Source organism: Hipposideros armiger, unplaced genomic scaffold (assembly GCF_001890085.2).
Source record: "Hipposideros armiger isolate ML-2016 unplaced genomic scaffold, ASM189008v1 scaffold_433, whole genome shotgun sequence".
Taxonomy (NCBI): Eukaryota; Metazoa; Chordata; class Mammalia; order Chiroptera; family Hipposideridae; genus Hipposideros; species Hipposideros armiger.
The window spans coordinates 1,430,139-1,454,926 of record NW_017731783.1 but is presented as its reverse complement, the minus strand read 5'-3'; the positions used below and the strand labels follow the sequence as shown (position 1 = coordinate 1,454,926).

The 24,788-nt window shown below is 34.5% G+C and overlaps 1 protein-coding gene across 1 annotated transcript in view; it reads right to left on the bottom strand.

Annotated features, from left to right (window-relative positions):
* The window catches only part of METTL4 (methyltransferase 4, N6-adenosine), a 35,256-nt gene that overhangs the window by 7,503 nt on the left and 2,965 nt on the right, over positions 1 to 24,788 (bottom strand). The window contains exons 2-9 of the mRNA XM_019665104.1: positions 24,278 to 24,340; positions 16,230 to 16,523; positions 14,244 to 14,306; positions 11,582 to 11,951; positions 9,573 to 9,642; positions 5,258 to 5,432; positions 2,838 to 2,944; positions 2,361 to 2,452 (exon numbers count right to left, since the gene is read on the bottom strand). Coding sequence (XP_019520649.1) covers positions 2,361 to 2,452; positions 2,838 to 2,944; positions 5,258 to 5,432; positions 9,573 to 9,642; positions 11,582 to 11,951; positions 14,244 to 14,306; positions 16,230 to 16,523; positions 24,278 to 24,340 — 1,234 coding nt within the window. The remainder of the gene's footprint in view (positions 1 to 2,360; positions 2,453 to 2,837; positions 2,945 to 5,257; positions 5,433 to 9,572; positions 9,643 to 11,581; positions 11,952 to 14,243; positions 14,307 to 16,229; positions 16,524 to 24,277; positions 24,341 to 24,788) is intronic.

The following is a 24,788-nucleotide window of genomic DNA, read 5'->3' as shown; positions in this document are numbered from 1 at the left end:
TTTTGTTTTTAAATGTTCTCAATCCTAAAAATGTGTTTGTGCTGCACTCTACTGGGAATATGGCAGAACCGCATTTCATAGATATAAGCTGTAATACTAATTTTTATTAGTATTAATAAAAGGCTAATTGTTATAACTATTTTAAAACTTTGTCTCTTATTTCAAGTCTTAGCTTTTGGATTTTTAAAAATAAAATAAAAGCCCTAAAGCAAACATTAAATTAAGCTTCAGTACTCACTGACTGATAAAAAAATTTGAATGAGAAGAAGACAAATTAGATTTCTTCCACCAAATATAACTGGTGCCAAACAATTTTTTTTCTCAAAGAACAGTACAATCTCACTTTTCATTTAAGTCACATATTTAATGCATTAAAGAATCTATGACAGACCAAAGTTTAAAGGCGATTATTCATTAAGAATCCTTCTAAGTCAAAGAATGAATCATCAAGTAGATATCTGAATATTTCTCAAATGAAGTAACCCTCTAATATTTCTTCTGCATAAGCAATTTTAGATAACAGAAATCCTAAATGCTATCAGTAAAAATTCTTTTGAGAATTTATATTAATTTTCCTACGTATCCTAGCTCATGTACTATCCCATATTCTGCAAAATAATATGATAGGCTGGCTGCCTATAGTGTTCCTGAGTGACAGCATGAAATTGGTTTTTAAAAAAAAAAAAAAACAGGGATCACCAAATTAATAAATTACATATTTCTGAAGAAATTATTTGAACAGTAAACTTTAAATATCAATATCTCTGAAGGACTTACATTCCTATTTTTTTTAATTCTCATTTGAAAATTTTAATATAGCTTCTACTATATGCTACAGAATTTCAAATATATTATAACAAATCCTCACAACCTTTAAAGATTAAATATCATTATTCCTCTTTAAATGAACACTTTCAGGTGGAAAGTGATTAGAGTGACTCAAGTAGCAGAGTCAGGATTCAAACTCATGTCAGTCAATCTCCAAAGTCCAAGCTTTCCACTCACTATTCCTTGCTGCTTAGTTTCATTAAACAATGAACATTATACTAAAGCATTAAGACTAGTAAGAATTGCAGACTGCAGCAATTACCTTTCCAATGGTTCAGAAAAGCAACACTACCTCAACATAAAACTGAGAACATCTTCAAAATATTAAGGGAATTCTAACCATCTCTCAGAAGGCTATTCTGAGCTCCTGGTTTTAGAACCAGCAAGGGATAGAGTCCCAGTAGCAAAACAAAGCCCCCTCAGAGGCCCCATCAGTCTTCACTCTGTCAAGGCCAGTGACGAGGTAAAAATCAATAGCAAAGAGAACCTAAAAAATGGTTTAAGAGCAAAGGCTGAGGCAATATAAAACTAATCTAGGCAGGGCATCCAGTGGACTGCGGATCTCTCTTGCTTCAACAGTGTTTGGATGAAACAGATCCAAGGACTCACCTTCTTCCAGCCCCCAACCACCCTCCAACCTTCTGCCCCAGTCGCAACCTCCAGGATCAGCAAACGCCATTTTTTATGGTTAGCTTCTTATTGCCAACCAACCATGAGCTCCCAGACTCATGAGAATTATTCCACTGAGGTAGAAGCCACCATCAGCCTCCTGGTCAACCTGCATCTGCAGGCCTCCTACACATACCTCACTCTGGACTTCTATTTCCACCATGACAATATGGCTGTGGAAGGTGTGGGCCACTTCTTATAGTACTTGGCCAAGCATGTCTTAAAGATGGAAAACCAGCACAGCATCAGCGCCCTCTTCAAGGACATGCAGAAGCTGTCCCAAGATAGGTGGACACCATGGAAGCCAGCATGGCCCTGGAGAAGAACCTGAACCAGGCCCTTCTAGATCTGCATGCCCTGGGTTCTGCCCACACAGACCCTCTTCTCTGTGACTTCCTGGACAGCCACTTCCTAGATGAGGAAGTGAAACTCATCACAAAGATGGGACCTGACTAACCTCTGCAGGCTAGCCCAGCCCTGCAGCCCCCAGTGGGGCTGGGTGAGTGTCTCTTCAAAAGGTTCATCCTCAAGCACAACTGGGAGCCTCCAGAGCTCAGTAGCCTTTAGGGTTCCCTCTGCATCCCCCTGGGGTCAGGGCTTCTGCTGGGGCCCTGCAGCCACCACGCAGCTTCTTAGCCACAGAACCCTCTCCTAAGCCATGGACCAAATGGAAACAATAAGTCTTTTTTGTATCAAAAACGAACATACAAAAAAACTAATCTATTAATAAATTCTATAAAATTTTAGAATGTTAAAATAACATATCTGATTTAATTTCTAAATCTCTAAACCATTCAAATACTAAACTCAATCCTTTTTTCAATTTGACAGAAGTTATAACAATTCTACTTATAGAAACATACCAGCAAGAGGCGGCTTATGTGAGTGAAGAGTACAGGGCACACTGACGATTAATTTGTGATCTGGAATGGGGACCACTTTCACATCTGCATTCCTAATTAAAACAGAACAACAAAGTAAATTACATTGTAAAGGGCATTTTTTAATATAAAAGCCACAGTTGCCTTAACTTTTTTCATCTTTCATAGAATATATGAATTTAAAATGTTTGATAGAAACAATAATGGAAATCAACAATTTAAGTATTGACACATTTCCAATAATTTCCTTTTCTACAGTAATGACATTACACACTAGATAAAACAAGAGATAATATAAACTTTCATGTGCCATACCATTCACACTTTACTAGTATGGGATATTTGCAGAATTTCAGAAGTGTCAAAATTAGAAAAAAAATCAATGATCATTGGGTTAATAATTCTTAAAAGCTTAAAAGTTAATATATTTATACAATTTTGAAAAATCACGTTTCCTACCTTAATGGTAAAGCAGTTTTGTCTCGAACTCTCCCCAGGACAAGACCTTCATAAGGCTTTTTGTGTGGAGAATCTAATGGGAGCACAAACTCTCCTGAAGTGGTGATCTGATAGGAAGGAGGCAAAAACACAAAAACAAAAAACCAAGTATCTGTAAATATCCAGGAAAGGGTTTTTTTCCCCCCTATCACTCTACAGTTTCCACCAAAGGAAAAGAAATTATTAAACCTCTAGACTAGTGCTGTCCAATAAAAATATAATGTGAGCCACAAATGCAAGTCATCTATGTAATTAATTTTCTAGTAGAAACATTTAGGAAAAGTAAAGAGAATGTGGTAAATTTAATTTTAATTACATCTTTAATCTAACATATCCAAAATATCATTACAATATGTAATCAATTCAAAAAAGTTATTGAGATAGGTTATTTCTTTCAGACTAAGTCTCTGAAATCCAATGTATATTTTATACTTAATACCACATCTCAATTTGGACTAGCCAGACAGTAACTACCTTATTGGACAGAGCAGCTAAAAGGGACTAAAAAATACTTCAAATATCACTTTATCATCTTGCACACAAACATCTCTACTTTTCATTAACATTTATTCCTGGAAGCCATGCCATCATTAACTCATTTATTCATTCATTCAAATAACATTTAATGGTTACTGTCAATGTGACTAAGTAGATTATAATATTTTCCTTTATTTACAGGAAATGGTGTCATTAAATACAGTCAGAGCTAAAATTAATAAATGAAAGAAGCTCAGGGATTGATAAGATAGACAACAGTTAGTCCAATCTCTTGGCATTATAAATCCAGAAATCCAATTTTATCATTTCACCCTGGACTGATAAGACTCTCAAAGACTCACATAAGCTCATCAAATTCAAAACACAATTTATAATAACACTATCAATTCATTAATTAACCACAGAGATATATATTTCCATTATCAGAATATTCATATCTTCTATCTATAGAACCCTTTACCACATATTAAAGTACCTAAAAAACCAAATCAGTAAAGTCGTTTTATCAACCCTAGGGCCCATGAGAGACATCTCTTCTATACAATACTGTATAAACACTGTAAATATTTATTCTTTAGATATTCTTTATACTCAATGCAGATTACTCCCTCTATTATAACCATATGTGTAACTAACTACCTAATAGTGTTTCATATAATACATTGCATTTTTGTTTTAAACTCTGATTTTATCATACCATCTCTTAAAACTGATTACTACTACAAATGCATAGTCTTAATTTTTAAGTATTAACATTTTACTGGTTTTGATTTCAGAAAATAACCTTTTCCTGACTTTGGCCCAGTCTCTGACTATAAAAGAACTGTCATAATGAAGAGGATGTAATGGAGTTTTATATTCTTGTCATGGTCTTATACCAAATCAGCCAAAGCTAAGCAAAAGTACATCACAAAAGCAAAGCTACCACTATAAATGTCTGTTTGCCAAGTCCCATAAAATAGGTGCAAATAAACAATGCACACAGCTTTCACAAGATAATCCAGAAGACTACAAAGTACAAACAAAGCACATAAAAGTAGAATTCTCCTGTGTCTAATACGAATATACCTGCTATATAAACATTAAACATTCAATTGATCATAACCTGGCTTATCTTTTTAAAATTTACAAGGGTTTTGTGGAATTCACATAGGTAGAAAATGTATCTTTAAAAGGATGTCCAGTGAACTCTGACTTGTGCCTTATTTTTCTGTATTCCTTGGTATTATTACAAAAAGAGAATATATTAAAGATCGTTCAACCAATTTGAGAGAATCATTTCTTTCAAAAATAGGCACAGCAGCACATAAGGCACTGAAGGACCTAAGTTAAGATTTAAAGTATGAAAGGTTCTTGGTTCTAGCATCTTCACACCTGTTTCACACTGGGTTACTTTGCTATTCTCCCTCCCATCCCCAGCAACGTAAGAAAAAGGAAGGCAGGATGGGAGGAAGGGAGGGAGGAAAAGAGGGAAGGAGGAAAGAAAATCACAAAGGGTTACTGAAACTGTAGATGTGTAAAGTGTAAGATGATGAAGGGTAAGACTAGTTTTACGTTTAGTGATGGACAGATTCCCCAAAGTTTTTGTTTGTTGTTTTTTAAACTACAGACATCAGAGCTCTTAAAAATGTCATCCTGATATCTCCCTGAGTTATTTACTAAGGCCAGCAGTTTGGGACTCTACTACAAAAAAGACCCAGAACAAACAGGTAAAAAGCCTTGAGAATAAGAAGATAAAAATATTTAGCAGCAAAGTAAAAGTTTTAATTAGACCATGTTGAAGGACTAGAGCAGTGACATGTTAAGCATTAAAAAGTAGATGCTACCTTTATGTGACTTATATGTCACGCTGTATTAACAATTAAGTTAACTCATGAACTTACTTTTACCCAGTGCCATTCAGCAACCAACTCCACAGACCACGAAGGATAAAGTTCTTCCTTTACAAAACGTAGGTACTTCTGTCTATTGGTCACCCAAGTAATAACAAGACAGTCTGGAGCAGCCAGTTTAGGGATAGGTATTTGCTGTATTTGTAATGGTGATAAATAACTGTACCTAAAAATAAACAAAAATATTATGAGCAAAATTTGCTGCAAAAAGAAAAATGAGCATGGTGCAGACCTATATAACACTGACTCCACAAACAAAGCGCCTATAGATTATCTATTTATATAACTAAATATGAAGCTACAGTGACACCCGGTGGACATATTGTTACATGCAAGTCAGAAATAACTTCATTTTTCATTTTTAGTAGTTTAAAACTGTTTATCACTTCTAAATGCATTACATTTCAGTAATTTTACTAATACTTACAATGCTTTTTTCTCATTCAAAATTAAGCAAACATTGTTTGGTTTCCATAATCTATACATCACACAGGGACCCCATCACAGCGAGTCTTGACACTACTGTCTCAATATTCCACTATATTTTCAACCCTTGATCTATCATCCTGTTTCTCTTTTCTTTCCCAAACAATTCCACTGGGCTCTCTGAAATCCTCATGCTTGCATTACAATAAAATAAAATAACTTAAGATTCTTGCACCTCCTGGCCATTAATATATAGTATGAAGTCTACTTTCTCTTGCTAGAACACTACTTGCTCTACAATACCCAGTCAAATGAATGTGGCCCTTTCTCCAACACCCAGTACACAACAGGGAGAGGAGAGGTCAGCATTCTCCTAGCTCCCCTATTGCTGCTTTCAGGATATAACTCATCCACCTTTGCACAAAATTGTCTTCTCTCTGAGAGGTATGCTATCAAGCTAGGCTAGCCTCTAATGTTTCTTAGTGAACCCATTTCATCCTCATTCTACATATTCACTGAACTTAAGCTCTAAGATTCTTTTACCTCAACAACACAAATCTTGCCATTATGTTGGGCATTTTGATCGCACAATCTATATAATGTGCACACTTCAACTATTCTTCCCTTAAATAAATACAATTGCATTCACCCCGCTTCAATAATCCATTCCAATGACCTAGGCCTTGTCATCTTTCATACTTGCTCCATCTCTGAAACCATGAGCATTGATTTCTAGCCATAACCTCTTATCCCTCACATATTCTTTGACTTTATCAAAGCATCCAGTCAGTGCCCCATTCCTCCATTTTACTGAGTCTCTATGAGTTTTCTCCTACCCACACCTGTTCCTCTTCCCTATAGACTACCAATCACCAATCACTTCATTGCCTTCTCACTAGCACCTTTATCCTTCTCCCCACAGCAACTACAAACCTTCAATCTTAAATTCAATTTAATTTCTTCATATGCGGAAAATCAAGTGGAAAAAAATGCAGAACTGAAGAATTGGGTCAATTAAACCCATTCTCATGCTCTTAAAAACTACTCAATTCTTTTACCTATCTATCGTGGGTCAACTACTACAAACTCCGATTTCTTTTCAAGTCCCTTGCCCAAACTCACTCTTGGCAGAAATGCCGCCAGACTCCTTCAAATACCTAACCTTCCCCTCCCTCCTTATAACACATTCACTTATCTATTTCTACACATTTCCTCTTAAAGGAAATGGCATGGCTTCACCTATTTAAAGCCTATACCTCCAGGTGTGTTCTCTTATCCCCATCTTCTAGTATCTTGTAATGCTATTCCTGCCCTCCTGTATTTTCAATCACTCTAGTAGTTCCTTACCATCAACCTGTAAACACACTTATACTATCCAATTTGAAAGGAAGAAAGAGGAGAGAAAAGGCAGGGGGAGGAGAAAAGAAAAGAAGAGACAAATTCTCTTCAATTTGGTCTCCTTCTCTCTACAGCGAAGGACTTGTATGCATTTAGTCTTTCTACTTTCCTTTATTGCACAATTTACTACAATGAGGCTAATATTACTATACCTGCTCTGGAAAAAGTAAGTAACATCCAAATGGCCAAATACAATAAACATTTGAATCTAGTTCTAACACATGGCAAACTGTATGTCAGGAAGTGATCAATCAATATTTCTTAAATAAAGAAATGAGTAAAACAATTCCGATCTCATGCACCCAAGTTTCCTGTCATCTAGACCAGGGCTCTTCCAGTAGACTAGCATTTTTTATAATCAAAGTGATGATTTCAAAAGACTAAGTTTGCCACGGGATGAAGAACATCAGGTCAAAAATTTAAAGTTTGCGTTGCCGGCTGGGGGGCTGGGTGAAAAAGGTGAAGAATTAAGAAGTACAAATTGGTAGTTACAAAACAGTCAAGAGGGTGTCAAGTATAGCATAGGAAATACGCGTATAGTCAATAATATTGTAATAACTATGTATAGTACCAAGTTGGTACTAGGCTAATGGGGGGCATCATTTTGTAAATTATATAAATGTCTAACCACTATGCTCTATATCTGAAACTAATATAAAATAATATTGAATGTCTGTAATTGAAATTTTTTTAAATGTAAAAAAAAAAGGATACCTATGTTTCAAAATGGGCAAACGGCATTAGAAGGCAATAGAGAAAAGAGGAAATACAAGTGCTTAAAAAACAATGGGAAATGATTTTGTCTAACTGCTACTCAAAGAAATAAAAAATGTTTAAAAATATTTTTAAAAATTGAAAGTTTTTTAACTGCATATTTCTTGATTATCTTAATTTTATTTAATTTGGTTGATTTTGGAGGGGAAGGATGAAATAGTCAAACTTTATTTTCTACTTCTAATCTGGAAATCACTGAGCAAATTTCAAAATATGCATCTTTAAGTGTTGCAATGGAAAGGATACAACATCACTTATGTAGTATTCCTCCCAAAAATGTTTAACCTGAATCTAATCATGAAGAAATAATCAGACAAATCCAAATTGTGGGGTATCTACAAATAAGGGACATGAACTCTTAAAAAAGAGTCAATGTCCTAAAGATAAAAAATGACTACATTAAAGGAACTGAAGAAAAATAAAAACCCAATTAATAGCGATCCTTTATTAGATCTTGGATCTAAACAATAAACACAAAAATACAGCCATAAAGAATAGCTTGAGGATAATTGGGAAAATCTAAATATGTAATGCATATTTGAGATTATTGCCAATATTAACTTTCTTGGTGGGTGGTAACAGTATTGTAGCTATATAGAATGTCCTTGTTTTCAGGAGATGCATGCTAAAGAATTTGTGGGTAAAATTATTATGTCTGTAACATCAGATAAAAAAGCAGAGAGATGAGAGAAAATGTACATAAAAATGTGTGGTGAATCCAGGGGAAAGGTAATTTGATATTCATGTACTATTCTTTCAACTTTTCTCAAAGGCTGAATTTTTTTAAAGTCAAAAGTTAAACGAAAGAAGCAATACAGTAAATCATTACAATGAGGAGATCATAAATATATACCTACAAGATAAATGGGAAAGAAAACCAAAACTTTCAAAATGTGTTGTGTAAAACTATCATAAAATACTTTAAATGAAGGAGTTTATTACTCAGAATTATAAAAATCTGTGCCAAAAATGCTGCTAAAAAGATCAAGCACTTGTTTACTTTTTTTAAAACTTCTATAGAATACTCAGAATAAGATGTAAAACACTATCAATTTTCATTAAAATAAAAAGCAAGTGAAATTTAAGCTAGATATTTATTTTTAAATAATTCTTGGAGAAAACTGGAACACATTACCAAGGTCTATCACAGAATTGGCCTCTTTGATTCTTTTGAACTTAATAGTGAACTATAATGATGAGACGTGATGGAGAACAAATCATCTTTTAAACAAATGATGCTAGTTGCCACCCACCCAGTGCCACACACACACACATTCACATACATACATGCATTAAACAAGGACAATCCTACCAGGTATGACACAGGTTACCTTCCAGAAGCTGAGAGCAAAGGTCAGATTATTAAGGAAAATTATGTTTTGGCACATATTTCTAAACTTTAGAATCTGGTATCAAAGAAGGCAAAAATGTTGCCTTTTACTGCTACAGAAATATCCCTGAACTATATAATTTAATCTGTAACCTTAGCCATTAATAAATATATTACTTTTAATGTTCTCAAACCTACATATGGTTCTAGTTCAAGAGAATAAGCTAGTTAAAAGAACTAAAAATTTAAAACTAAAGTGTTTTAGTAGTTTCAGACAACCCATATCATAAAGTAATGTTTTTAGCATATGTAACTAGAATGTACAAAGGACAATAGCTTTTAGAAAGCATATCTAATAGATAATTTACTTATACTTACCTCTTACTTCTTTTAACTGATTTGTTCTGCCATGGTGGATCTATCACTATTACATCATATGTTTTCCCACCTGAAAAAAAAAACACAATTTCAGAAACTAACTTCTGTATGTGATCACTTTAAAAAATAAACAGGTTCTTCAAAAACTGAAGTGCATTCACTACATACATATAATGGAATAGACAAAGGATTTGTAGCATTTATCCAAACAAATTTATCTAAAAAATTAAAAGAGATTTCCCTTATAAATTAATACCACTGGGATTTTAACATGATCTCCCCTACTACTATTTTTACAGAGACTACCTGAAAATAACTACAGCTCACTTAGCTGGACACCAGTGATTTGTAAAAAGCCCTATAAGTCTTTGCAGCAATATTAATACAGTCCTTTCAAACCTCGGGGTTTTGGGGTTATTTTTTCTTATTTAAAAAAACATTTTATATGCAATAAGTTTCAGTCTTATAATTGATAAATTTGCCATAACAAAACCTAACCTCTGCAGTTGTTTACTAGTGTCCTTTTTTTTGATTCAGGATCCAAATCAGGATCACACATCACATTTAGTTGCCATGCCTCCTAAATCTCCAATCTGGGAAAGTTCTTCAGTCTTTGTCTTTTATGACTTTGACACTTTTGAAGGCTACTGGCCAGTTATTTTATAGAATGTCCCCCGGTTTGGGTTTGATATTTCCTCATGATTAAATTTAGGTTATTTATTTCAGAGCACCACTGAAGTAATGCTGTGTCCTTATCAGAACAACAAATCACGAAACACAGTGTGTCAAAATGTCTCATTATTGGTGACATTACCTTTGATCACTTGGATAAAGTGGTGTCTACAAAGTTTCTCTGGTTTTCCCTTTATAATTAATAAGTATATTGTTGGGGGAGATATTTTAAGACTGTGCAAATGTCCTGTGTCTCATCTTTTCACCCACTATTTTGACATTCAACTACTATAGTGTTTGACAAATGGAAATTTCCTAGTTCCATCATTCCACCCATATATTAATTAGAATTTTATTGTCAGAAAGGCCTGTCCTTTCTCCTTTTATAAACAAAGGTATATTTTCCTAAATGTACAATCTCATAAGTAATCAAAAGAATGAAAAAAATGTTCAAAGACAGCATGATTTTCTCATTAATTTATTATCCTGTCATTTACCCTGAAGAATTTACGGTACTGTGACATGAACAACCCACTCATGTGTAAGATGGCTTGATAACAATTAAAAGATTTAAGCTTTCTATTAATAAGATGTTACTTTAGTAACTTCAAATTTTGATAGAAAATGTCCAAATAACAATAAACAGCAGATTAAATTCAATTTGATCAATGCCTCTTATCTACCTCATCCCTTGTAATATTATAATCACTGAGCTAAACTCCTGATGCAGATTATCTCATTTAATTCTCTAAACGACCCTCAAAAGTAGGTATTATGTTCATTTTATGGATTAGGAATGAGGCTCGATTTTGTGAAGTGCCCAGAGACTCACAGTTAAGTTTCTGAATCTAAATTCAAATTCAGGTATGTGTGACTCTGGAATTCAATATTTAAGTTTCTTAACTTTATAACACGAAAATATTTCAAGAAATTTTAGACAATGAACTTGAACATTAGCTTAAAATGTAACCTAAAAGGCTAGGAATGGCTTGGGAATTAATATTCGTATCTGAAGTGTTTCTACTTTGCTATGAAGGAAAGTTAAGTAGTTATTTGGTCAAACCCAATTGTATCCTGAATTCCTAAGTACAAAGCAGTAACTGTATTTGCTCTCTTGGGGGCTAGTTTTTGACCCTTTGTTCATAAGAAGAATTTAAAATTTTTTTTAAAAGCAGAAGTCTGTACTCTATAATTGAATTTTAAAGCAAAATTACACTGAGAAAATTGTTTACCCTATCCCCATAAAATGTTAGCCCTCATGCAACATTCAGACTAGCTCTTGACTTTTGAAGCTGCAGAAAATTTATCTTTTTCTAATAATAAACATAATTACTTACAATTTAGAAGTGGGTGCATACAAGAAATGTCAGACAAAAGAAAACTGCTTTTTGGTGGCAGCAGGTATTTCTGTCCCATTAAAGTAATCATTTTTGTAAAGCTAGAGTTGTTTTCAACAACCCGTGAAAATAAATCCTGCTCTGTAACAGACACATCATCTTCCATCAATTGTAACGTCAAAAGTTCCATTTCATTCAGGGAAGGCAAATGCTTTGCCATTTCACATAATTCTGACAAATTGCAGGTATCAAGTGGTAAAGTAATGGGCTCACTACACTTGTTCCGTTTTTCAGAAAGTGGATGAAAAAAGCCACTTTTAAAACCTTCTTGGATTAACTGTGAAGATCCATCCAGAATCAGCTCCCTAATCTGTAAGAGAATTTTTTTAATACATTAAAAAGTTGTACACCTGGAACTATTTTTTAAAAGTCACTGACATTTAAAGCAACTTTCTAAATAATGAAATTCCTACTAAACTTTGAATATTTGAACTTACAGATTGAAATCAACTTTTTTTTTTTTTAAGATGAGCCATCCTGCCACCTGTTGGTAGCTCAGCGGCTGCTCAGCTAGGGCCGGGAATCGAACTGCTGTTGCTCAGAGCTCACACTCTTGAGGGAGCTCTTAACCAACTGAGCCACTCGGCCGGCCCTGAAATCAACATTCTTTAGGCTTACAAGAAATTAATTTTATACTATGATGAAAAAATAGGAATGTGTGAGTATACCTTTGAAGTACTGTTTCCTATTTGGGGAATGAAACAAACTTCATAAATTCACCGAAAATTAAACAACCAAACAACATATATAAGAAAATAGATCCTTAAAAATGTATAAAATGCAGTGAACATAGGAGCACATATATCTTTACAGATAAATTTCTTCAAATATTTGGGGTAGATACCCAGGAGAGGGACTGCTGGGTCATATGGTAATTCTATTCTATTCTTAATTTTTTGAGGAGCCTCCACACTGCCTTCCATAGTGGCTGCACCAATCTGTGTTCCCACCAACAGCGCATGAAGGTTCCTTTTTCTCCACAGCCTCTCCAACACTTGTTATTATTTGTCTTATTTGTTGATGATAGCCACTGGTTTGAGGTGCTACCGCATTGTGATTTTTATTTGCATTTCTCTGATAATTAGTGTTGTTGAGCATTTTTTCATATGTCTATTGGCCATTTGTATGTACTCTTTGGAGAAATGTCTATTCAGGTCCTCTGCCCATTTTTTTATTGGGTTGTTTGTTTTTTTGTTGTTGAGTTGTATGAGTTCCTTATATATATTGCAGCTTTATTTACAGTGGCCAAGACATGGAAACAACCAAAGTGTCCTTCCACAGATGATTGGATAAAGAAGATGTGGTATATATACTATTCTAAATACTATTCAGAATACTATTCTGCCAATAAGAAGAGATGAAATAATGCCAATGGAGACATGGATGGATCTTGAGATTATTATGCTAAGTGAAATAAGTCAGACAGATAAAGTAGAGAACCATATGATTTTACTGATATGTGGGATATAAAACTGAAAACAACAAAGGAACAAGACAAATGAAAAAACAAAAATTCATAGACACAGACAATAGTTTAGTGGTTACCAGAGGGTAAGGGGTGGTCGATAAGGGTCAAAGGGATCAAATATATGGTGATGGAAGGAGAACTGATTCTGGGTNTGTCTTTTACTGTAATAATTTTTTTTTAATTTAAACATTCACCATATGTTTTGATCACACCTCGTATATACAATAAAATATTATTCAACGTTAAAAAGGAAATTCTGATACATGCTACAACATAGATGAAACTTGTAGACATTACATTAAGTGAAATAAATCAGATACAAAAAGATAAGTATTGTATGGTTCCACTAGAATAGGCAAATTCATAGAAACAGAATTCATAGAATAGAGGTTACCAGGGCTAGGAGAAAGGGGGATGGGGAGTTATTGTTTAACAAATACAGAGTCTATTTAGAATGATGAAAAAATTTTAGAAATGGATAGTAGTGATGATGGCATGACACTGTGAACGTACTTAATGCCACTGAATTATACACCTAAAAATGGTTAAAATGGAAGATTTTGTTATATATATATATTTTACCACAAAAAAGAGAGGACAAAAGATCTAATGTCCTATCATCACATTAATTCAACACGTCCAAAATTGTACTTATGATCCTCCTAAGCTAAATTCCAAACCCAAGTTTCCCATTTCAATCAAAGATGTTCCTTAGAGAGTTAATTTTAAAATATTTGTGTACCCTCTGTTTCCTCTCATTTCTTTAACTCCTGGGTCTCATTTATCTCTAAGTTCTAGAAATATATCCTTCACATTATTCATGCTTCCTTCTGCCACTACCTTAATAAGTCTTTTTACCTAATGACAATAGGTTTTTATAACTTATAAAATTTCACTTAACCAATATAGCATAAGTTTACTTATGTTAAATATATAAAATAAGAGTATAAAAAGTTTTAATAAAAAGTGGTTTAAACTGTTCATTACTATAAAATAAATTTCTCCACAATTAAATTCTAAGCTTGTTCAAAATGACTGCTTGATTTTTAAGAACATACTTATTTACATTGTCTATTTATTTATACTAATTCACATTAATCTTACAATGTGATCAATGAACATTTTACACCTTACCTTCATATGATATTCCATAGCATCCAATTCACCTTGATTGAAAACAACACATCTTTTACGCTTCTAAAGAGTAAATTACAGGGAGAAAATTATGTTGCCATCTATCACAATATTAATATTTGAAATACATTAGTATTTTTTCTTTAGCACATTTTCCATACTGTGTATCTCAGTCTTTAAAAGTTAATAACTGACTATTGAGGTCAAAATCAGTGCAAAGGGTACGGACTAAAGAGGTAAGCTTTCCCAGTAACAATTATTATTATTACTACTACTACAAATTTAATGGGTAATAAAAGGTCACCTCAGCCTTATCTGCTATTAGTAATAAATAGTACCAAATGATAAAATGTAGCACTGAGATCCATGGAACACAAGGAAACTGTGACATTGTATAAACAGACACAAGTGGCATCTATCAGTTGATATATGTAGTATAATTATTCTGAACTTTCTTCATTTCTGAAGAGGTAAACCATGTACTATCATTAAAAAAAGTAGAAACAACCTAAGTGGACAATGTACTTTTAATAGCTGTTTATGATTGATCTGAGGGTTAGGTACAAATCAGATATATTAACACTGTTCTATATCTAACAACTCCATAGCAAAGAACATGTAATACAGTGCCATGTACAGTAAGGACACTGTATTTTTTATTGCTGGAACCTCAGTGCTTACATGGTTTCAAATTCCTAGCAGGGTAATAATAAATGTTTGTTGGCTGAATAAATAAATAGACTTAAGGTTAAGCTAATTGCATAATTTGCTTTAGCATATCAAAAATTAGGTAAGTTTTGTTAAGATAACATTCATTACATATGCTAACCTATAGTTTTCCATATTAAAGTGAGAAATTTACCCAATATAAAAGTTTAAACATTAAAAGATAATGTCCATACTTGGTAAACTATAAAGTCCTTTACAACTGCTTGTTATTATTTGTTTGAATTGGTAACAGCAATGATAAACTATCTATATGCTATTTTACTGAAATACTATACATTTTCTTTTCTGTGCCTGACACATAGCACATGATCAATAAATATTTGTTGAAAGAGAAAAATATACATACAATAAAAATATCACAATATTATAATTTCTATTTCAGGTACCTATAACAATGTAATAAATTATCTCTATTGCTTTCCTTATTCTAATTCTCAACATGCTTCTTATTTAATATCTTTCTTCCCCACCCTTATAAGATCCAAGAGGGCAGGGATTGTATTTATCTTGTTTCATCACTCTACATACAACAGCACATAGAAACATCGCAAATATTTACTGGGCAGGTAATGAATGTTATTCCTATCACTAACAAAGAAAATGATAATATAATCTACCTGAAATAGACTGTGTAATCACCTCTGAACTCTTCAAAGACGTAAAAAGTATTAAATCATAATTTATTTGATCCTATATGGCATTCTCAAACTATACTAAAAGATTGCACCAGTGTGTATGCAAATATATATGAGCATACACATTTTCCATTGTAGCTTTCTACTTTTACCACTAGAAACCTTTAAAAAATATCACCCTTCTTCCAAACTTTTATTATATAAGCTTATCTCCAAAGGACAGGTCTCTAAAACTCTCCCCAAATCCATATACTGCTTTAGTATTTTACAGAGAAAGAAACATGTTTTTGAGAAAAAACAGGTGTAAAAATATGTAATCAGTATAAATGCCTAAGCAGAAAGGGTTTTTTTGTTGTTTAGTTTTTTCTTTGTTTGCTTGCTTAATTTACAGAGCATTCACTTCTGAACCAACTTTGTTTAATTTTGATATACACAAACTTGGTCTCCTAAGAACGACAGAACGTTAGCAAAAAGTTAAAAATTACTTGGATGTGCTAAAGCCTTCTTATGCTTTACTGATTATTCTTTATACTTAGTAAATCACAAGACATTTGAGATATTGGAATAATAAATTTTTCTTGTATTTTCTGTAGAAATATAAAAATTTCTTAAAACTTTCTACCTTCCCAAGAGTAGAAATGGAGATCTCTTTTTTAACACCATTCATTAGATCTTCCTTTTCATTACTTTGTTGGCATTCCTTCTGAACAGCTGAAGTTATATAAGGTTTAGTGACATCAAACAGTTCCGATCGAAAAACATATTTTTGTATGAACATTTCACAATTTCTTCCATCATCATTCTTTAGCTTAATGGTAGAGTCAGAAGCAGTAAATGTAGCAGAGGAGCCAAAAGAGGACATGGAATCCATGTGAAGAGAATCAAGGTGGACAGAAGAAGTGGGCTCACTTTTACNTTTGATTTTATAAAATTAGCTTGAATTAAGAAAAAAGTAACTATAAAATGAACATATAAACAAAGTTTTGCTATAATAATTATAAAAATGAAAGCCAAGTTCTGCTTTTGGATAGAGTACCGTTGATCTGAAATTACTTTTAAAAAAATGTTTTTTAAAGCGTTTCAGACCTTGGATGGATGTCAAGCAATGCAGGACAGTGGTCCCTAAAAAAAGGAGAAACAAATGATTGCTCTACCTTACTGCCTTGAGAAAGTTTCCAGGCAGCAATCCAGGAAAGGAGACTCATTCAGAGTCCAACAGTTTCTCTGAGTTGAGGAGATAGAGCTGGGAATGTGAAAGGCCAAACAGCTAGAGCTTGCAGGGTAGGATACCAGAGAGGAGAGAACTGCACAGAAAGAAAGGTCTTGAAGTCAAGTCTCCAGCTGAGTAGTGATCAACACATACATGTGCTGAAACTACCCAATAAAAGAACCAAATAAAATGATCAGAGGGAACAATCCCCAGAGCTCACACAGGGCTGGGAACAGTTAGTTCTCCCAGTGGCCAAAATGGAAAGGTAATTTCACAGGGCATCAGACAGACTCAGAAGAGTACTGACTCAAATAATGGGGGAAAAAATAGCTCTAGACTAATGTCTACTCTGGTCCTCAGTAAAAACGCTTAACGGAAATTTCCAAAGGATAAACCAGTTTCAAAGTAACTGTGTCCGAGGACAAATCTCAAGACTATTTATAGGAATATGAAAATATCCAATACCTAACAAGCTGAAATTAAAATGTCTTACAAAAAGTAAAAAATTACCAGGAATATAGAGAAGCAGAAAAATGCAACACATTATAAAGGAAAAAAAAATCACTCAACGGAAACACAGAAATGACGCAGATAAATACAATTAATAAGAAAAGTTGGGTAGGTTTATTTGCAGCCCATTTAGAAACATTAGAAATGGATCCTAAGGCACTTACTGTAACCATATTCATATGTTCAAAAATGTAAAAAAAAAAAAAAAGCATGTCAACAAGCTACATGGAACTAAAAAGACTAAATTGAGTATCTAGAGATGAAAACTACAATGCAGAAATGAAAAATACACTAGATCGGATTAACAGATTAGATACTAATGCACTGGAAAACAATGGAACAAAAGTGTTCAAAATGAAGTGGAGAGAAAAAATATTTGAGAAGGTAATGGCTAAAAAATTCCAAAATTGCTGAAGACTAGGAATTCAGATGCAAGAAGCTCAAAAAACAGAGACTAGTAGTAGTAGAAGGAGGACGAGGAAGAGGAGGAAGAGAAGAGGACGAGCAGCAAAAAGAGAAGGAGAAGGCTACATTCGAATATCGCAATCAAACAGCTGAAAATCAGTGATAAAATGTTCAAAGCAGCCAGAGACTTCCACTTACAACCAAGATGGAGTCACAGGGACAACAGCTTTTAAGGCATTGGACATTAAGGACACAAAGGGCAGTGAAAGAAATCATAGGTAAGCCCTCACTAACTGCCTGGAGAGTTTCCAGGCCACAGGAAGGAGGAATCTGGGTAGAGCCTAAAAGAAATCCAGAGGTGAAGAGACAGCTGAGACTATGGAGCAGCCAAGACAGTTAGGGTGCATAGGACAGAGTACCAGAGATGAAAGAGCTACACGGAGAGAGAACTCTGTAGATCTGCAGGTGGTCACACTGTAGAAATTCCCCTAGGTACTGATCAGCTGGAGTGTGCAAGGGAACTATGTGAGGCCAGGAAAAAGACCACCGAAAAAGACTAGAAGAAACAGTGCCTGGAGCTCCAACAGGACCAAGAACAGTGAACGTTTCCCATACTCAGTCTGGAAAATCTCATGATTCACAGGGCAATTGGGAGACAATTCGTGAGTCTCTCTGTGTGAGCAGAGGCAACATCAGCTTTTGATCCAGAATAAATTTTCAAGGATATTTCTATAGTATGGAAGTTGGAGACTGTGTCTCCCTTCAAGGTAGAGGGCAGATCTATTTGTTGTCCAAGTTAATAAAGGCTCCCTCTGGGGCAAAAGGTTGGAGAAATCTGCTTGCAACCCATTTAAAAGATTGGGGTTCCCTAAGCTTGGGTTTCTTTAGCTATGAATCCAATCTACTGAATGCACAACATCCAACGAGAATGTTTGGGACTTGTCCCATGAGACTTGGAGTACAAAGGAAGTCTGTAAACATAAAGCACATGCTTCCTGCTATGCAGGGAGCAATACAATCTATTTTAATAAAATCTTAGGTCTATACTTGTTAACTTGTTAGCTTCCAAACAGGGTCAAAGTTCAGACCTGTCACAGTTCTTGACAGGGTTTTGGGTAGATCACAGATCTTGCGTTAGTAAGAGAACATTAGACTTAGACTACACACTACTCTAAACTCATCTAAAAAAATCTACCCCCCAATTGATTAACCAATTAAACCAAGAATCACTAAAGGCAGAAGTTCTGAACAACTTTCATCCAACTTGATCTGACATTCACAGAACACTGCATCCAACAACTACAGAATACGTATTTAAAAAGAATATACAAAGTGATATAAAAACAGCACATGATACACTCACAAAGATAGCTCATACACTGGACCATAAAACAAGGCTTAATAAATTTAAAAGGATTGAAATAAACAGTATACATTTGTCTTATACCCCAACAGATTTAAGTTAGAAATCAATAACAAGAAGATATTCAGATAACCCTCAAATATCTGGGAATAAAATAGCCCATTTTTAAATAATTTATATAGGTCAAAATGAAATCACAAGAAAAATTAGAGAATATTTGGAAGTGAATCAAAGTGAAAATATAAAATATTTATCAAAATATGTGAAATGCAACTAAAGCAGTGATTCGATGGAAACCTACAGCTTCAAGTACTTATATTAGAAAATAAAAAATTTTAAATTCACCAAACTAACGTTCCACTTTAAGAAGTTAGGAAAAATAGAGCAAAGGAAACCAAAAGGAAGAAAATAACGAAGAGCAGATATCAACAAAATAGAAAGCAGAGAGACAATAATGAAATTAAATGAGATAAAAACTGGTTTTTTAAATATACTTGATATCAAGTCATGTATCTGATAAGAAATTGATATCCAGAATATACATATTTAAAAATAAAACTCAAAAACAAACAAAAAAACCCAATTTAAAAATGAACAAACGAGGGCCAGCTGAGTGGCGCGATGGTTAAGAACTGGCTTGGGACACCAGAGGGCCCCGGTTCGGATCCCACATGAGGGCCAGTGACACTGCCCTCCACAGCTAAGATGCTGAACAACAGCTCAACCTGGAGCTGGGCTGCCATGAGTCGTCGGCGACGGCATAGGCTGCAGCCCCTGTGGCAGTGGGTTGCCATGGGCTACCATGTGTAGCCAGCAGCCAGCGTGAGCGGCCAGCAGCCACAATGAGCGGCTGTCCAGAAGCCGGCGACTGATGTGCCTCGCCCAGGAAGAGCGCAATGATGGTGCCAACTTGGGCCAGTGAAGCAACGTCCTCCACAACTAGACTGAAGAACAAAAAACGACAGCAACTTGTGTGTTTCCCTTCCCCCAATTCCCCAGCACTGTTCCCATCCCCTAATTCCCCAATTAAAAAAAAAAACTTTAAAAAAAAAAATGAGCAAAGGACACGAATAGACATTTCTCCAAAGAATATACAAATGGCCAAAAGCACATAAAAGGATGCTCAACATCACAAATCATTAGGGAAATGCCAATCAAAACCACAATGAGATACCACTCATATCCATTAGGATGGGTATTTGAAAAAAAACACACAAAAAATAACAAGTGATGAGGATGTGGAGAAGTTGGAACCCTTGTGCACTGCTCGTGGGAATGTAAAATAGTACATGTGAGATAAAACAAAATATATATATTGGTCTCTGCCCTCCGTTCCTGGCACTGAGTTCCTAAAACCCTTTTTAAATTCTTAAGTGATAAGAGTATTACGAGCATCTATCTTTTGTTCCAATTTGGTGATCCTAGGTGGGCTCCTGGATGGCTCCTGGATGGGCACTCTTCACCAGAAAGACCAAGCCATGATTTGAAGCTTGAAATTTTTAGCACTCTCCCCACAACTTGTCCAGAGAGGGGAAACGGGCTGGAAATGGAGCCCCTTTTCATGCCTACGTGAGGAAGCCTCCATAAAATCCCAATAGTACATGGTTCAGGGAGCCTCCAGGTTGGTGAACACGTCCATACAGGGAGGGTGACACCATAACTCCACGGGGTCAGAAGCGCCTGTGCTTGGGACCCTTTCAGACCTTGCCCTATATACCTTTTCATCTGGCTATTCATCTGCATCCTTTATAATATCCTTTAATAAACTGGTAACTGTAAGTGTTTCCCTGAGTTCTGTGAGCTGGTCTAGTAAACTAACTGAACCTGAGGAGGGGGTCATGGGAAATTCCAATCTATAGCAGGTTGGTCAGGAGCACAGGTGACAACCTGGACTTATGACTGGCATCTGAAAGGGGAGGGACAGTTTTGTGGGACTGAACCCTTAACTTATGGAGCTTGATGCTATCTCCAGGTAGACAGTGTCAGCTGGTGTCACAGAGAATTGCTTGGTATGGGGAAAACCTCCACACATTTGGTGACCAGAAGTGTTAGAAGTGAAGTGTTCCCTGTGAGTAGTAAAGGAGACTCAGAGGGAAGAAAAACACAGTAGGGGAGAACTGTGTTTTCTACTACATAGAAAGGGAAAAGCTGAGTTTTGTGGTTTTTCCCCTTTACAGTACAACTACCATGGAAGACAATATGGCAGTTCCTAAAATAATTAGAAAAAGAATTATCACATAATCCAGCAATTCCACTTCTGGGTATATTCCCAAAAGAACTAAAAGCAGGGACTCAAACTGGTATTTATATACTCATATTTATAGCAGCACATTATTCACAATAACCAAGAAGTAGAAACAACCCAAATATCCATGAACAAAGGAATACAAGTAGATTAATAAAATGGGGCATTTAGAGGGAAGGAGAGGTGGGGTGTTATTCCTTACTAGGTAGAATTTCAGTTTGGAATGACAAAATAGCTCCGGAGATGAACAGTGGTGATGGTTGCAAGAAAATGTGAATGTACTTAGTGACAGTGAACTGTACACCTAAAAATGGTTAAAATGGTAAATTTTATGTTATGTATATTTTGCCACAATAAAAGAACTGACAAAAAAAGAAGCTGGTTCTTTGAAAACAGATCAACAAAACAACAAGCCCTGAGCTATAAATAGAAATAATACAAATCATCAATATCAGGAATGAAAAGGGTTATCACGTATCACCAAAGAGTATACAGACATTAAAAGCATAATAAGAGAATACTGTGAGTAACTTCACACCGATAAATCTGATAAGTTGGATGAAAGGACAAATTTCTTGGAAAATACAACTTGCCAAAATTGACATAAGCAGAAACAGAAAACTTGAAGATCCCTGTTATCTATTAAAGAACCTGATTTTGTTACTAAAAACCTTCCTCAAAAAGAAACTCCACACCTAGATAATTTCACTGGTTAATTAAATCAAATATTCAAAGAAGAAAAAACAAATTCTATACAAACTTCAACAAAGAATGTATACGGCTGTCAAATAGCAAATGAAGATTCTCAACATTACTAGTCACTAGAGAAATGCAAACTAAACCTCAATAAGATACCACTCACTACACACTTATTAGTATTCCTAAAATCAAAAACCTGATGATATCAATGCTAGAGAGGATATAAAGGATATAAAGCAAATGAACTCACACATTGCTGATAGGAAATGCAAAATAGTACAGCCACTTTGGAAAGCAATTTGACATTTTTATATAGTTAGACAAACATTTACCAGCAATACCACTCCAACATGGAAATTCAAAACTCTATTACAAACACATTTAAGCAAATCTCTAGAAATCTATGATTTTCAATGAAATTTCATACCATGATAATTAAAACACAACATATCAAAACCTATGGAATGCACGGTGCCACATCCAGCGAATAAAGTGGATGAGGACACACCATAATGTTTTTATTTGACAGAAATTGCAGTACCAGAGTGATGTGTGACACAGAGCCTTCCCGTTGTGATCATAAAATACAGTCAATGCTGCTGCCAAGTGCCATCCAATGGAAAGGCAGGGATCTTCAAATATGTGAAGTGGCGCATCGAACATTAGTAACGGTGTGTGACAACTTTCAACTTGTTCAGTGCAGTCAGTGGGGTATGAGCTACAGTTGAGAGAAGGTGTGTTTTAAAGTGTACTATAGAGTGGCCAGTTAGTTCAGTTGGTTAGAGCGCAGTGCTCATAACACCAAGGTTGCTGGTTCGATCCTCACATGGGCCACTGAGCTGTGCCCTCCACAATTAGATTGAAACAACTACTTGACTTGGAGCTGATGGATTCTGGAAAAACACACAGTTCCCCAATAAAAAAACTAATTAATTAAAAAAAATAATAAAGTGTGCTGTAAAATCATCCTCCATCATGACAACACTCTGTTTCACACATCGCTTCTGGTATATGGTAATTTCTGTCAAATAAAAACATTACGGTGTGTCTTCATCCACCTTATTCACCAAATCTGGCACCATGGGACTTTTGGCTCTTCCCCAAAGTCAAAATGATTCAAGACATGGAGGCAGCCATAACAGCACAACTAAAGACACTCACGAAACAGGACTTTCAGAACTGCTTCAGGAAGTGGCACAAACGATGGGATGTGTTTGAAACAAGGGGGAGTATTTTAAGGGGGATTAATGGCAATATGTCTTTTACTGTAATAATTTTTTTTTAATTTAAACATTCACCATATGTTTTGATCACACCTCGTATATACAATAAAATATTATTCAACGTTAAAAAGGAAATTCTGATACATGCTGCAACATAGATGAAACTTGTAGACATTACATTAAGTGAAATAAATCAGATACAAAAAGATAAGTATTGTATGGTTCCACTAGAATAGGCAAATTCATAGAAACAGAATTCATAGAATAGAGGTTACCAGGGCTAGGAGAAAGGGGGATGGGGAGTTATTGTTTAACAAATACAGAGTCTATTTAGAATGATGAAAAAATTTTAGAAATGGATAGTAGTGATGATGGCATGACACTGTGAACGTACTTAATGCCACTGAATTATACACCTAAAAATGGTTAAAATGGAAGATTTTGTTATATATATATATTTTACCACAAAAAAGAGAGGACAAAAGATCTAATGTCCTATCATCACATTAATTCAACACGTCCAAAATTGTACTTATGATCCTCCTAAGCTAAATTCCAAACCCAAGTTTCCCATTTCAATCAAAGATGTTCCTTAGAGAGTTAATTTTAAAATATTTGTGTACCCTCTGTTTCCTCTCATTTCTTTAACTCCTGGGTCTCATTTATCTCTAAGTTCTAGAAATATATCCTTCACATTATTCATGCTTCCTTCTGCCACTACCTTAATAAGTCTTTTTACCTAATGACAATAGGTTTTTATAACTTATAAAATTTCACTTAACCAATATAGCATAAGTTTACTTATGTTAAATATATAAAATAAGAGTATAAAAAGTTTTAATAAAAAGTGGTTTAAACTGTTCATTACTATAAAATAAATTTCTCCACAATTAAATTCTAAGCTTGTTCAAAATGACTGTTTGATTTTTAAGAACATACTTATTTACATTGTCTATTTATTTATACTAATTCACATTAATCTTACAATGTGATCAATGAACATTTTACACCTTACCTTCATATGATATTCCATAGCATCCAATTCACCTTGATTGAAAACAACACATCTTTTACGCTTCTAAAGAGTAAATTACAGGGAGAAAATTATGTTGCCATCTATCACAATATTAATATTTGAAATACATTAGTATTTTTTCTTTAGCACATTTTCCATACTGTGTATCTCAGTCTTTAAAAGTTAATAACTGACTATTGAGGTCAAAATCAGTGCAAAGGGTAAGGACTAAAGAGGTAAGCTTTCCCAGTAACAATTATTATTATTACTACTACTACAAATTTAATGGGTAATAAAAGGTCACCTCAGCCTTATCTGCTATTAGTAATAAATAGTACCAAATGATAAAATGTAGCACTGAGATCCATGGAACACAAGGAAACTGTGACATTGTATAAACAGACACAAGTGGCATCTATCAGTTGATATATGTAGTATAATTATTCTGAACTTTCTTCATTTCTGAAGAGGTAAACCATGTACTATCATTAAAAAAAGTAGAAACAACCTA